Below are 16,543 nucleotides of genomic sequence, written 5' to 3'. Positions count from 1 at the left end.
ACCTAGGGGCTCTGAAGCATCATAAAAGGGTTGGGCCCTGGCCCAGAATCAAGGCCTCTGTGGAGAGTGTGCCGGCCCCATCCCTACCCTGGAGGGGCACAGCAGAGGGTAGCAAAAATGAGAGCAGGTAGGAAGGCTCTGAAGCATGGGAAAAGGATAAGGAAACTGGGCTTGTTCTCACTGGATAAAAGGACAGTGCCCCAGTCCAGGCATTCGGAGTCAGGGAAGGCCCTGCATTGGCTCAGAGGGATTTTTCACACCACTGAGAGGTTCACAAACATGATGAGGCCAGTCTCCAAATGAAGAAATCTGGGGCAAACAGGGACCTTCAGCAGCTCCCATCTCATGCAAAAGGGGCCAGCAATGAAACTAAAGCCAGAGAGAGTATCAATAAACTGAGGCAGACTAGAAGAGTTCAAGAGAACTGCTGGTTTCTGGGACAGGGAGGAGGGACTAGAGGGGCCTGTTGGAAAGAGCAAGAAGGAAAATTCAGATAGATCCAAGAAGGTGCTAAAGTGATGGGCTGGGTAGCCTTTCCCGGCCCCTGAAACACCTTATGTTCTTTTGCTGGCTCCTGAAGGTTTGCTGGTAAAACTGCTGACATAGAGCATACACACATGCACACACCGGAGCGAAGAGAGGAGTTGTTGCTTATTCCTTTGAACTCTCATTTCCCTCCCCTCTGCCCTTCGTTTTCCATGTAGTTTTAATTGTGTTAGTGGCTGTCACTCCAGTGTAGCTTCATTACCAGTCTGCTGTCCCTGAAGGAGCTGAGTGACAGGCAGAGAGAGTTATAGCAGTGCTGGCAAGGAGAGGCGGAGTGGTTCCTTCCATGCAAATGGGAACATTAAATCACACTGAGATAAATCAAAGTGGTGAGGATTGGAGTGACTGATCTCCTGTTCCCATTAGGAGGGATATGTAAGCCTGCTGGAGACTCAGAGGGGATCTGGGCTCCCATCCTGCAGCGCAAGCTTTATGAGCGAGGGCATTAGGCAAACAGTGTCACTGACTAGCTGCACCGCCATTCACACACTTACATGTTTTCAAGCACATTCTCGCATATCCTCATCCTCTCGCATGAACAGATCAGCACATGTGCCCTCATGCATGCAGTCATAGCATACATATGCACATGCTCAGACACTTGCATAGCAGACTCTGACACACATCGGGGCAAAAGAACTCAGCAGCCCCAGGGCACTGGCCTTCTGAACACTGCTGAAGATCTGGCCACTCAGTTTAGGGTGAAATTTTCAAAATCCTAAGTGAGTTAGGAGCCCAAATCCGACAGACTTTCAGGGAGACGTGCTCAAGACACACTTCAGTGCTTTTGAAAATCCCACTCATGGGAGCTGAGCTCTTCTGAAAATTTGGCCCATAATGACTGGCAGATACACACATCCATGCATATACACAATCACATGTGCGTTTACACATGCACTAGTTAGCACACAGAGAGTGCTGTAGCTCTCAAAGCACGTTACACAGAAGGGTAAGTATTTTACACCATACAGGCTGGAAAACTGAGGCACAGCGAGGTTAATTTAAATGACTTGCACAAGATTACATGGCAGGTCAGTGTTAGGGCTGAGAGTAGAAGCCCAAGGTGGAAGCTGGTCCAGTGCCCTGACACAGCCAATGCTGCTCTTGCAGTCAAGTACAGTCTAGTATACCCCAGGCATTTACATAGATTTATTCTCATACTAGCACAGGCTCCTACAGAGACGGATAGACAAACATTATTTTGCTCTCTCTTGCACACGGTGCTTAATTCACACATATGGCAGACACATATAATTCAAAAAAGAAAAGGAGGACTTGTGGCACCTTAGAGACTCACAAATTTATTAGAGCATAAGCGCACTTCATCGGGTGCATGTAGTCTCTAAGGTGTCACAAGTCCTCCTTTTCTTTTGCAGATACAGACTAACACAGCTGCTACTCTGAAACATTTTGTTCAGACTCCTTAATATGGGAGACCGGCCCTTTAACTGCTGAGCTGCATGATATAAATGAAGGCGACTCTGAAGTCAGTAAAGCATAAAATTAGCATTAGTGTGAAAATGACACCATTGCATTGTCGTGAATGCAAACCAACGAACAACAAAGCAGTGAGCGTGCACCTTTCCTGCCCTACCTGAGCACTTGGAATATTAATGCATTAGAACAGCACACTGGCTTCCTCCGTCTCTGGGCCATGTCCCATGATGGGGAGAGGGTGTTGCCAGCAATAATCTGGTGTGTGTGTGTGTCTGGGCGGGGGGGGGAGGGGAGGGAGGATGCCGTGAGCGTGCTTCAGTTTTCCATCTCTGGACTTTTATTGGAGCAAATTTATTCAGTCACTTGTGATCAATCCCCTCCCAAGTGCCACATGAGCCGCTGTGCTGATTCCCACAGTAGCTACAGAGCAGCAAAATGTTGCAGCAACTAGAGCTAGATGGGAGGGAGGAAATCTGCTCCTGGAGGGTGTCCTGAGGGGCAGACTGGCTGGGTCACACAGGCCAGATTCAGATCCTGGCCTCCTCTGGACCTTTAACTAGCTTCCTCCATAATTAGTACAAATCTCCCACAATGCTCTTCACCTCTTTGGTAACTGAACAGTATTTTTGCCTTGCTGTGCACAACTAAACATTAAAACATTGTGTTCCTCCAGGCACAAATAAGGGTCATTTACCAGGCAGGCCAGGATGCACGGGACTAGGCTGCCACTGGATAGCCTTATACAGAACGAGAGTCAGGGCTAACTGAGATGCATGTGCCAGCTGTTCCAAGCATGATGCTGACTAGGCCTAGGTAAAAGGTTTGGTTTGCAGCAGCATCCAAATGCTCCAGGTCTAGCTGGTCTGGCCACAGAGGCTGCAAAGGTCACGAGAACATTCATTTGGCTGTGAGATTTCACGGACTCCCCGGTTTCAGCCATGCTAGAAATAAGTTCATTTTCTGTAGTGGTTCCTTGTCTCAGTAGGAAATGTTCATGAGTTTAGCCTTAAAAGCAAAACCCTCACATGCTAACTGGGCCACAAAACAGCTTTTGGAGATTCAGAGTTGAGGCAAAGTTTCTTATTTCCTTCGTGCTGTTGTGGCTAGCTCTCGTTCACACCCAGATTGCTGTGGTACCAATGCTCAGAAACACAATAAGATTTGCTCACAGCTGCAGTGGGGTCAGAGTAAATTACATTTCCCTGCACCAGCTAGCCCTCTCTGCCCTAAGGAATTCAACCGGCGGAAGGTAGCTGCTGCTACTCTCCCTTAGGCTCTCTGCTGGTGAGTGGGAAGCCACTTATTTTCAGCCAGAATTCCTTAATCCTGCAACACTGATTTCGACTCCTGTTCTGTAGGCTCAGTTACGGTCTGTCTACACAGCCTGCGGGAGTGAGCTAGTGCACTAAAAACAGCTGTGTAGCCAGCACTCTGACACTGCAGCTCGGCGTGGCGCTCGGGCTCTGAAGCCGAACTCCTACCCCCTCAAGCTTCAGAGCTCACGCTGCAGTGTCAGAGCGCTGTGTACACAGCTATTTTTAGGGCGCTAGTACAAGCCCTGCTAGCCTGAGTCTCCTGATCTGGGGTGGGAAGCTCACTTCCACCGGCTGTGTAGACATGCCCTCAGACTGCTTGGGCTTGATTCTGATCCCACCTTCACTGGTGTAACTCCATTGACATCCATTGTGGTATTCTGGATTTACACCAGTGTGAGCAGAACCAGGCCTCCTTAGAACTATCACACCTATGCTAGGCATTGCTGAGCGGGGTCTGGGAGAATTGGTGTCACTTACACACTAAGGACACGATTCTTCTCTCGGCTATGCAGGTGGCATTCAGGAGTAACTGCAAGTGAGGGGAGATCTGGGGCAAGAAGAAAGTGTAAAGAGTGGGGTCACTTTAACTTACAGCCACTTACACCTTCGTCCAGAGCCTTGGGGTGGAAGTTACACCCATTGAGATTCCATTAATAAAGAAGGTACCAGGGATGCTCACATGGAAGGTTAAATCCAGCTCGAGCAGACATACTCTCGCTAGCTCTGCCTGCGCTAGGGTGCTAAAAATAGCATATCTGCAATGGCGGGAGGGGCTAACTGCCCCAAGCGTGTGCCAGGCCAAGATCATAGGTACATGCTCGAGTGGCTAGTCCTGCCCACAGCTCATGCCACTGTGGCTACACTTCGCAGGTCTGTCTTCCGGCTCCAGTGTAGACATGCCATAAGTTATAGTATGAGGGAGGGTTAATTTACAGAATGCTGCTGAATTCAGCCCCTGGTCACTGGTGCAGGACCAAGCATCTAGTGGCACAAACTCTGTTCTTGGGATTTAAAAGGACACCCAAAGCTTTAGAATAGCCCAGCCGTGCGTGCCAGTGGCCATATGTGGATTCAGCAAGCAAGCGAGCTGATGGGGTCGGGGGAGCTCTCACGTCTGGGCCGACAGGTTGGTAGCACTGTGAAGATGAAGGGCTGGGTCCTTAGCAGGTATAACTCACCGTAGTGCCATCTGAGTCGAGACCTATGCTGTTCCAGCTGCAGGGTTGGCTCGCTCTAGAGAGCTCCGCCCAGGAGCGTGCATTGCTCTTGTGCGACCTCTACTGGTCGCTCCAGGAGTAGCGTTGGCAGGTTCTAGCAGGAAATGCATTCTACTGTCTTCAGGCAGGAAGGATCACCAAATAACCCTGCTGCCCTGCTTTCCCCCCACCCTCCAAGCAAAACCTTGAGCTTCCATGACCACAGTTGGGTTTGGTTCACTGTCTGTACCTGTTCCATTAAGAGATTACAGTGAGCAATTTCCTGCATGCACAAGCTGGGCTGCTTGTTGCCTACATACATCTATGAAAAAGGTCCACTAGAGAGAAATCCATTATAACCCTCCACACACCCCTCACCCACACCCGCCATGGCAGACACAAGAGAGGAAGCAATAAATGTCAGCCAGATCCCAATGTATTTCAAAAACAGCCTTTTAAAAAAAAATCAACACAATACTGTTGGTCGTTGGGTTATTTTCTCCCCCCACCCCGGACCAAATATAACAGTAGCTACTAACCATTGACAGCTAGGGTTATAATCCTGTCACATGATTGAAACTGCACATTCGACTGGAAGTTCATCATTAAAAGAGGGAGAGGAGTGTTTGGGGTGGGGGAAGGAATCCTCTCCTACACACAACTTCCTGTCACCCTCGGCCCACGGTTAGACACTCCTATCATTGCACAGACTGCGTGGAGCATGTCTGCATGTGGCCTAAGCTGGAATGCTTGAAACAAAACCCTGTACACAGCTCAGCAAGGGAGGTGGCGGAAAGGGATTTGAGGAGAAGATAAAATAACAGGTTTTGGGAGGACACACTTGGAGATGAAATGAGGTTGGCTGGATTTGTTTAATTATTGTTATTTTTTTAAATCTAAGAGGTATTTGTAAGGGGGAAAAATCAACAGTTCCTAGTTAATTTTGATGGAGCAGGTCCCCGGTGCTTATCCCAGAGGCCTGTGGGGCAGTACCGGTCTCTGATGTTTATCCTGGGGTGCGTGACATGATCCCAGTCACCGGTGCTTATCCTGGGCATGTGTGGATTGGTACCTCTCCAAATACACTTTATTATTCAAGAACAAAAGCATGGATTAAAAGATGCTTCACTGTGTAGTCAGTAGAGTCTCCTCCGAGTTCATTTCTGAATGGTTACTGGATTGCCCAGAGCACAATGGCTGGTTTTACCTGACTGGGAGCTGAGCCCAGGTTTGTACTTCTTACAGATCAAGGGGTGACTGGTACATTTGTTTGTACTGGGTCCTAGCTATCTGCCTTCGTGGGGACACTCTTACAGGCTCTGTAAGATGCCAGACCTACATCGGGGCGGGGCGGGGGGTGGGCAGGCCTCTCACAGCAAAGCAAAGCAAAGCAGGGAACACTCCAATGTGGCCACTGGAGGTACCGCTGGTGACTCACAGCGAGATGATTTCAGCCAGGGGAGAATACTCTGCTAGGGTGGAACTGACATAGAGGCCAGTGTGGTTTCACAAAGGAATGCTCACAGACCTGACGGTAGGAAAGCCTGCACTGACACAGAAACGGGAGGAAGTAACTAAACAAGAATACAGAATCACTTGAGGGGAAAATACTAAGAGCAGCTAAGATAGTGTGAGCCAAAGGTGTTAGAGTGTTCTTGTAGTCACAAAAGTGATCTTGTAGAAATGACCCTTTCTTATTCTACAGGTCTGGTCCCCGGCACAGAGTTGCTGACTTTAGTGACTAAAAATGAGATGGTTCAGATTTGTATTCCTTGTAGCCCAGCACCCCAGTATGGCTTTGGGGGGGGGGGGGGGAAGGGGGGAGGAGGGGGTTTTGTAAGCAAGCTGGAGTCTGTTGTGGCTTACTTGGCAACAATGTAATTGTTAATGAAGGCCTTGATCCGGTGAGGTGCTGTGTCCCCTCAGTTCCTACAGAAGTCAATGAGAGCCCAGGGTGCTCCACATCTCAGAGAATATGCAAAGCATCTTGCAGGCAATTGCAGGGCCAAATCCTGCTTTCGGTTACATCTGTGCAACGCCACTGAAGGCGTCAGCAAGGGCAGAATTCTGCCTGTAGAATCTTCATCACTACTGCTGCTGCTGGAGAGGGAGCCCAGCTTGGCTTTCTCCCATCTGGACCCCAGGTGGAGTTTGTGGTGTTGGCCTTTAGGAAAAAGCATCATTTTACCTGTAAACTGAGCACTTCGGATCTGGAAGCAATTTGAAGGCAATAAACACAAACCCCTACAATGCTATATTCTACAATCATTTTTCAGACCATAGCCGCATCTTAGGAGGAATAAGAAAGGCTTTTAGCAATGGGGAAGGAAAAGTGCTAGAGAAGAACTAGTTCATTAATAAATGAGATGAAGGAAATTAATGATAATTCACAAATGGCTGAGATGCCAAGTTCCAATCTGAAACCTGTCTTTAGTCAGAAACATAAATAATGTTGAACAATTGAGAAGTAAGGCAGATCCTGTAAAACATCTATTAATAAAGATTGGGGAAGGGCATATCTGGAATATCTGAACATATGCAAATCCTCTGAGCTGGATGGCATGCATCCAAGGGGACTGCCAGTGCAAAATGCTAAGCACTTTTCTACACCTTGAACTGGAAAATGGAGGTTTTCTTCCTGTGGAAAACTTTGAAAAAAAAAGTAAAAAATAATTTGGTTTTCATTGACATTTTTCCTCAGAAAATGTTGTATTTTTGGTAAAACATCTAAATCTGAAATATTTTGTCAAAAACCTGAAATATTTTGATTTTGAAATGCTGATGTGGTGCCTCATGGGATTTGTAGTTTGGATGCCTCATTCTCCCATTCACGTCTATAGCCTGGGATCCCTAATTGGAATACATCACCCACGATGCATCATGGCCTCCTCTCTTGATGAGGGGCTGCTATGGCTCATGGGAGATGAACTCCTGCTGGGGAGGTGATGCACAGAAGCAATTGGGAGCAGGAGGTCCTGAGACACAATTCCCAAGAGACACCACAGTGGCATATCAGAATAGAAATATATCAGTTTTTGCCAGAAATATTTTGTTTTTTGGCCACATCCCAGAAAAGTTCAGTTTTCAGGCATTTGGGTTTTTGATGAAAAGTTGACATTTCTTTTGATCAAAAACCCAATTTCCCATGGACAGAAAAGTCAACACCCATTGACTTAAGAGGGAATTTATGGCAATCAGCACCTCAAAGGAGTAGGACCCATAGTATTTAAGTAATTAGCTAATAAACTTAAAAATTGGCTAACAACTCAAGTATGATAATTTAAAAAAAAATCATTGAGAATTGGGCAGAAAACTAGAGGGAAAACAAGTGCACTATGGTGCAGATTTTCCATAAAAGGGTGATCCTGGTCACTGCTGTCCCATGAGTCTTAACTTCTCTTCATAGTTCATAATGAAACTAGTGGTGGTGGGTGCAGGGCAGGCAAAGTAGGCACTGCCTACCTGGTTTTTATTTAGGGGAGAGAGGCATCTAGAGGGGGGGAATATGGCAGGTCGCTGTGTCAAGCAGCAGTGCTGAAAGAGGATCCATTCCCCTGCATGGAGGAAATGATAAGTACTTCTGCCTTTCTCCATTCCCAGGTTGGAGTGGGTGAGGAGAGGGTTCCCTGCATAGAGGAGGCCAGCTAGCACTCAGGCTGACAGCCTGGGCTTTGCCCTGTGCCTGGGATAATACCCACAGAACACGGGTATGGAGGATTCAAGTCAGGAGAGAGAGGAAAGGATTTATAAAGAAAACTCCTCAAAAAATGATCAAAGAGCCAGAGGAACTGGCTGGCAAGGAAAGATTAAAATAGCTAAATACATCTAGTTTGGCTAAGCAACGGCTTAAGAGGGACATAGTAACAGTCTACAAGTATTTCAACACTCTAAACATCAAGTAGGAAGATGAATTATTTATGGTGGTAGGTAGGGGAGGGGGTGTAGCTAATGACAATGGGATGAAATAAAGAAAAGGAAAGGTCAAGCTGAAGCTGAATGTTGGGAAGCCCTTCCTGATGGTAGCAGGCTATGGGATAGTTTCCTGTGGGAGGTAGGGAAAGCCTCAGGACTAGGGGACGTTGAAAAACAGACTGGACAAAATCCTAGTAATTGTCTCATAGGGAGTAATCCTGTGCTGGCTGGGAGATGGAGTGGATGATCAGAGAGGCCTTTGGCATCTCTTACTGCTGTAATTCTAAGACTGTAAAGCTGGAGGGAATATGTGACACCACGTGCATAGCACATGGGTCTGTACAGAACCCTTATGCTTGTTCCAGATCCAGTTTTGTGCCCCCGATCCCCCAGCTTTGGCTTTTGTGTCTTTGTGTATGTTAATTCAAATATCCTCCATGGCTTTTTGGCCACCACGCCTCCCCTTTGTGTGGCAACCTTTCAGTAGAGCTGGGAAGAACAGCAATCACCACAAAGGGTATGTCTACACTTGAGGCTGGGAGGGTGATTCCCACTCAAGCAAGCTCTTTGAGCTAGCGTGCTAAAAATAGAATGTAGTCACACCAGCATGAGTGGCGGGATGGACTAGCCACCCCGAGTACACACCTAGGATCTCTGACAGGCACACACGCAGGGCAGCCAACCCCTGCCCCCGCCGCTCACCCTGCCGCAGCTACATTCCAGTTTTAGTGTGCTGGCAGGAGCCAAGCGAGTGCATGTATATCGCTCCTTGAGCTCAAAGTCACCCCCGCATCTCCCAGTGCAGACACTCCTAAAACATCAGTCCTTAGCAAGTCACCACACAGTGGTGTCTGAGCTACAGGAGGTAGCTCCTGTTCAAGTATGGAGGAAAGCAACAGTCATCTCTGACACCACATAATGGCAACCGTTGTCAACCGGTGACACTGGAGTGCAGACAACCCTCTCTGGATAGTGCCTCTGGCTCATGTGATTCCTCCTTCATGTCACTCGGGTGCACGCATCACGGGCCTCCTCCCTCCCGCCACAGCTTCTGAGAGCCCAGAAATTCCCACAGTAGCACAGAAATGAGGGCTCTGCCTTCCCCTACTCCCCTATCCCAGAGAGCCTGGGAAAATGGGGTCCCCATAAACACTAAACCAACAAGGCCAAAGGAACCCTCTCAAATACGGAGAACAGGCCCTGATCCAAATGAATGCACAGAAATCCCTGGTGGAAAAGACAACAAATTCTGCTGTGTTTTAACAACTCCCTCTCTCTGGGAAGAATCAATGTTTCTTCTTCTTCAAACCGTTAGTAAATAATTAAAAGAGAGAGACAAAATATTCTCTAAAGATAACCTAGTCCTCTGTTTCCATGGTAACCACTTTCCCCAGCCAGAAGCCTTTTGCATGAGCAGTATAGTGAAGGGTGCAAACCATTTGATGAGGCGGAGGGGAATGACATGACCTCGCCAATTCACGCAGTAGGAGAGGTGTGGGAGACCATGTGACTCAGCAGAGACGGGGAGAATTGTTTGGGAACTTGAGCTTCCAGAAAAATAAGGGAACTTTTCCCTTGTGAGTTGCTTCCAAGTGGGACTGGGGAGAAGCAGACAAAGCAACCATTTTTGGGGGCCACTCTCACCATCTCATTGAAGACCAAGTGACAGGGAACCCACCATCACAGACATGGCCATGATCTGGAAAATGGCAGGAGGTCAAAGATAGATGGGAGCCCAAGGAAAACTATAGAAACAAGAGATATGGGGATTTGGTGACTTGGCTCCACTAGGGCCATTGTTGAAGGCTGTGCTCCTCTCCTGCAGAACTGGCCCTTAGCCTTAGGAAGAATTCTGAGAGCGGATGTCTTTCTGTTTCACTGAGTGGTTGTTTTTTCCAACCTCCCAGTAGTTCCTAAACAGGCTCATCAGGAGGAATCGAACCCTAACCATGACAGAACTAGGCAAATCTTGGAATATGCTTGTCTCAGCAAGTCAGGGGATACTTATGAGGCAGAGGAAGGAATGGTAGGAGCTTCGGGAGAACAGCTGTTCTCCCCACTCTCCTTTGTGTGATACAAGCCCAATCTAATCTTATCTACCTGTGGTCCTTACACTAACTAGGTTCATGGGGTATCCAGGTGATCCCCTCAAAAGCAAGCCAGTGAGAATGCAAGCAGTACCCCTATCTGCCACTTCTCAGGCATGGTTAGACTGTGTGCAAATGGAGTACTCTGAAAGGTCCCAACTCAGATGTCAAACCTATACCTTTTAACGATATAAAAAGGTGGCCTAGAAGTGGAGGCAGGTGTGCATACAAAAATATAGATGAAGCACCACCATTAAATGCTGGCTGCAGAAATATATTGTTTGCATACGGAAAAAGACATCAGATTTCCCAGCCTGACCTCCTGCTGAAAGTGGCAGCGTCTCAAGCGCACAATGGCCTTCTCTGTTCCAGAGGGGACAGCACAAGGACACATTTCACACTGACACCACCTCTTGGTCACTTGACCATCACAAGCAAGCATCCTCCCAACGTTGTTTTTTATCACCAACCTTGCATGGGACATTGTGGTGCCAGGCAGCTGGGATTGGTTTTAAAAAGTGTAGATCTCTGCTGTACTATAAATCAATATTACCTGCCACTTAACAGGTAGCAAGGCCTAGGATCTCTACAGTCATGAGTCCTTGTACCGCCTGTGAACCGGGAGTAGCACTGGCCCATGGAATGGAGCCCCACATCAAAGAATGACACCCCTGCTCTTGGGGCCTGCATGGGGATGGTATCGCATAGCTGAGCTTTACCAGGAACATGACTTGTCTTCCAAGCATGTTGATAAACAGACATTAACACGGCAATAGGAGAACCTGTTTCAGACGTGACCATATATTGGAGATTTGGCACCACTCCCATCCCAGCTTCCTCTCCCATTCCTAGGTCAGACAAGATACTTATCCCTCTATCCTGCTCCCAGGGCAGCTCAGATTCCCAGCTCCTTGTCTCATTCCCTCTAAGGCCACAATTGAAATAACTGAAGACACACTGTGCGTAGGCTGTCTGTGTTGTGTAAAGCCAGGTCTCCAATTTCAAAATATGCCTGGATCTAATATTGGACCTAGAGTAGTCAATTTCAGTCTTTTGTCTACTATGGTTTGACCATTTTCCTTCCCAGGTAATACAGAGCCATACTGGTTCTTTTTCCTTCTGCTCCAGTGATTGAATGTGCAGGAAGAACCCACCCAAGGAACAACCACTGCAAAAAACATTTAAAACCCTTGTTATTGCTTTAATTAATCTGGACCAGCAGCCTTCCTGCCAGGGTGGGGACTCTGGCTTTCCTGTCCTCCCCGGCATGCCTGCAGTCAGAGTTGTGCACTCTCCACAAAGCATAGATTACTCTCAACAAATAAATAAAATACATAAGTTAATTTATCCTTTTTTTTGTTTTGTTTTGTTCCACTTGACACGTTTGGTGTTCACAGCCCCAGTTTATCGGGTGAAGCAGCTGCTCAAAAACCAGATGAACAAATCTGTATAGTACCAAGCAGCACAGTGCTTCTGATTCCAGCGGGGAAGGTTCCTCCAAGAGGGGTTTGCTGCAGGAATCAATGTGGGAAATTCATTCTTTCCTCTGAATATGACGAAGCAATGTCCTCTGAAGCTCCCTCTCTCTGTCCCCCTGCTCCTTTCCATCTCTTTGCCTCATCCCTTCTCTCATTCTTTCTTGCTCTCAGAAATACCCATGTCAGAGCCCTGTGAGCCTGTGGATTGCATCCCACTTTTTTCAAGCTCTTCAGGCCATTTTTTTGTCCTCTGTCCTATCCACCCATAAATCTGGAAAGGATACGAAACAGGTGAGTTCTTAAAAATGGACTCTCACAGGTAGAGAGGGTAAATGGTGAAGCAAACCTTGACCACACAGCCGGCCTCAAACAGAGGTACAGTCTCAGTGGGCTTGCTGCGGTAGTTATGGAAGAGAATCAGATTCTCCTGTTTTCAGCTTGATCCTGAAGCAGATCCTCTGGAACCAGGGGCCAATCTGCCTTCATACCACACAATCAATGGACACCAATCAGCAACCAGCCATGCAACCAGCCTCCCTCATAACGAGTGCACACTCCTTTGCAAAACACAGACAAGGTGAGAAACACACACACAAAACTGTCACTAGGGAGTCAAATAGACATGATATTGCAGACACACACACACACGCACAAATTCTGCCCTCAGAGCCTGATCTTGTGAAGTCCTCCACACCCTCAACTGCGATTGGGCTGGATTCTGATCATGCTTAAATCAGGGATAACTCTGCTGATGTCAACAGAGTCACACCGGTGTGAGAGGAGAATGAGGCTCATTGACTTCAGTGGCATTACTGTGGATTCACATCAGTGGAACTGGGAAGAGAGTTTGGTTCACAAACCCCAGCTCTGAGCCTGGGGACCGACTGCACTTAATATCTGACTGAGGCTCATTTTGTATTGCCTTTTTTTTTTAATTCTAGTTTCTTTTTCTTGTCATGTATACATGGATATAGATATATAAAAAATAACAGATCTGATTCTCTATAGACAGTTTTTGCGCCTTTGGGCTTCTAAAATAAAAATTGTCACCATTACAAAAACCTAAAGTGTGGGGAAACAGACCCTGAACATCTGAGTTTCTTCTCTTAGCAGCTTTCTTTCTTTCTTTTTTTGGAATAAAATAAAAAGGCAAAATCAAAATAAGTAAATAAATAAATAAAATAAAATAAAACAAATCACACCATTAAATGAACACATTCAGCAGTTGCCATGTTGCCTCCATCTCCTCCCTTCCCGGAGCATTCCTGCTGCGTTCACACACACTCATCAAAGTAACCTCAAATCACTTCCAATGCTCCCCCTCTGTTTGGGTTTTCCTGCTGTCTGGGCCTGATCTTCAGTTGGGGTCAACTTGCATTTCTCCACTGAAACCAAAGCTATACTGATTTACTCCAGCCGCGGATCTCCACGGAGCTCTGCCGATTTACACTGGCTGAGGAGCCAGCCCAGGATCATTCATTTTCAAAATGGAAGTATGAATGATGAATGAAATTCTCAAAAACAACCAAACCCTCCTTGGGTTCTCATCTCCTTTCCCCCTCCCTGTTCAGAATGAACGTCCCCACGTCCCCCCATCCTTTCCCCTGCTTAGCACTTTCTGGAAGTCATAATCGCTCAGTAAAAAAAATAAATAAATCAATCTCTCTCTCTATGTATATGTATATAACTAAATGGCTGCCACCCGGGCAGGTGTTCGGCTGGTGGGCCCAGTCCCTCCAAGCCCGCCGGTGCCCTCCTCATCCCTGTGGTCTCTGCGGTGGGGCTCCCTGTCCAGCGCGTGGGCGGGAATGTTGCCATATTGCTTTCGCTCTCTCACACCTCGGAGGTACAGTACCAGAGTATTTACTAAATACATATTTATATATATATAGCTTGTGTTTACGTGTTTCTTTTTCCCACAGTCCTTTGGAATTGCTGCTGGGAAATGGTAGCACAAGGCGCGCCCTTGCCCACGCTGCTCACTCCCCTCCCTAACCCTCATCTGTTCCTCTTGCTGACTCCATTGCCCAGCTCCAGCTCAGAAGGGAGTGGGGAGCTGCGGTCTGCCACCCCCAGTTTATCGGGGCTGTCCGACCCCTCACCATCACCCGGTGAGGGGGTGTCCTTGCAGAAGTCCGTCACCCAGGAGGGCATGGAGAGGAACCCCCGGGGGTCAACCGAGTAGAACGGCTTGGCCTCGTTGGTGGTGGGCCCTTGGGAAGAGGGGTTGGCGGTGAGGCTGCTTGTGCTGTTGCACTTCTTCACAATCGCCCGGCCTGGGGGCGGTGGGGGTGGGGAGAAAAGGGACGTCAGGGAGAGGCTGCTGAGGGTCTCTGACTGCTCGCTGTTGTTGCCACCCCTCAGGCTGCTCCCCGCGCCCTCCTCGTCAGAAGGGTCCATGGAGTCATGATGAGTGCACCCAGGGCTCGTGCTCCCTCCGCTGCTGTGGCTCCGCTGATGCCGCCTGATGCTCTGCAGGCTGAATATCCCGCGGCCCCGCAGGTTCCGCCTCCGGGAGGCAGGGGAAAGTGGAGCTGCCATGGTTCTTTGGCTGGCAGCCGTTGGCATCGGGCACAGTGCCATCGGGAGGTCCAGGGTGCACTGGGGTGAGTCGCTAAGGTTCAAGCTGTCCTCCAGGGTGGTCTGCAAGCTGCCTTCTGAGCTACTGCTCCTGCTGTCATCGAGGGAGGTGTCGCTCTCCGTGGCCTGAGAGAACAATATGCAACAAAGGGAAAGCTTTCAGTCTCAGTTCCTAGCATCTGGGGCAACAGGAAATGTGGCAAGAGTTACAGTCCACTTGGAAGGGCTCCGATAAAGCACCAGTTAGATGGCCTGAACATCTCTGACCCTGTATTCAGCCTCTACGGGTGCCTTTGAGCTGTGGGCCCATCTGTTCCATTGTCACCATCAGGTGGTAAGGTCACAATCGGAGCAGGGCAGAGAAAGGTAATTCTATTTCATGACGGATGTCGGTATTTCAAAATTTGGTTTCACTCGGATTCGAAATGCAACCCAAATATTCTGAAATTCTCTGCCAAAGGCCGTGGAGCCAGGCTCTGGGGCAGTCCACCTGGAAGGTTGCCCCAGGGGCATATGCCCGGCAAACCCACACTGCTGAGGAGCAAGGGCTCACAGCTCCCTGTCAGCCTGCCCTGCTGAGGAGCTGCGTGGGTGTGCTGACTGGACACAAGGCAGGAATCTGTCGGGACTGCAACAAAATCAACCATCTCCGCAGAACATTTTGGTTTTGATGAACTGGCAAATTCTGATGAAAAAATGTTGGATCAGAATTGTTCAATAAGGTGATGTGGAGATAGGGGAGAGCCCCAAGGGAGGGGAAAACAGCCTTAATTTCTCTGTTTCGTTGGTCTCCTTTGTTATTTCACATTTTAGTTGTTTATAACAAAGAGCTCTGGAGACCTCAGGGTTTATCATAGGTGAATTAGAAGGTGTCTGATTTTCTCTTCCTCTGGAATGGCCCAACCCTTCTTCAACTTCACTCTCCTGCAGCCCGGAACATGAGCCATTCAGGAGACACCTTAGCATAAGCACAGCAGGGAAGTCCCCTGGCTTCTCCTTTCCACCACCTGTGTTTCTGAAATACATTTTATTTCCCCTCCTCTACTCTGTTCTCCCCAGTCTCCTAAGTGACAAACAGCAATATCTACTTGGGAGATAGGGGCCAGATGGGATATGAACACAGACAAGGCCAGGGACACACAGTCCATCTGGATGGGATACAGACCTAACAAGCACCGTGTGTGTGGGCATGAAGAAAGGTCCATTCCAGTTCTATTCGGACTTCATTGCCCCTGTTGCTTGGGCCCTGTGAAGAACATCTGGCTTCCTACACACCTTCTTTAACTCCTGCTGAGACTATTTTTACATGTGTTGAACCCAAGGGCAAATGCCCTCTCCGTCACCAGACCAAGTCCTTCAGTGGAAAGCGTTCTGCTGCCATGAGCAGAATCAGCACCAAACCTAGAAACAGGGGTGTCCGCCGCTACCTCTTTATACTGGCCATCCAAGCAGCAGGAGCCTGGGAGGTATGGCTGAGGAGCCACTGTGAACTCATGCCTACTTGGATCTAGACTGAAGCTGTCAAGCTAACTTGCGACCCAAACCAGGCCAGTGCATGTTTTCTGGAGGCACAGGGACAGTGCCTTACCTACTGTTCCGCCCAGCTTCTTCTTCCCTAGTACTCACTATGAATAAATCTTCAACCTAGTGTACTCTCTGTTCCCAGTAGTGATCTAGCCCTTTGAGCCCCGAGATCCAGTGCACTCTAGGCCACAGTTGCCAACTTTCACGTGGTAAATAAGCACCCCGACTTTCACAATTAGCCAAGAATCAAGCTAATTGCATTTCAAAACAAGGCCAAAACAAGCCAATCCCTAAGAACCCCAACACTCTATGTGACAAAATCCCCCGGCGTGCAGCCTGGGACTATGGTGGGCCTACTGTGCACCCCGACTCTCTCCCCCCTTGCCCCTGCTAGCCCCATCCTTGCCCCTGCTTGCTGGGAGCCTATCAAAAAAACGAAGCAACAAGCTACAAGCCAAACAAGCAAA

The 16,543-nt window shown here is 48.3% G+C and overlaps 1 protein-coding gene across 1 annotated transcript in view; it reads right to left on the bottom strand.

Moving 5' to 3' along the window:
* Positions 1-10,918: 10,918 nt before the first annotated feature.
* The window catches only part of CACNA1I (calcium voltage-gated channel subunit alpha1 I), a 124,953-nt gene continuing 119,328 nt past the window's right edge, over positions 10,919-16,543 (bottom strand). The window contains exon 35 of the mRNA XM_043543708.1: positions 10,919-14,678. Coding sequence (XP_043399643.1) covers positions 13,971-14,678 — 708 coding nt within the window. The 3' untranslated portion in view covers positions 10,919-13,970. The remainder of the gene's footprint in view (positions 14,679-16,543) is intronic.

The sequence above is a fragment of the Chelonia mydas genome, chromosome 1, assembly GCF_015237465.2.
Source record: "Chelonia mydas isolate rCheMyd1 chromosome 1, rCheMyd1.pri.v2, whole genome shotgun sequence".
NCBI classification, from domain to species: Eukaryota; Metazoa; Chordata; order Testudines; family Cheloniidae; genus Chelonia; species Chelonia mydas.
Note: the sequence above shows the minus strand (reverse complement) of the source record. Positions and strands in the feature narration are given on the sequence as shown.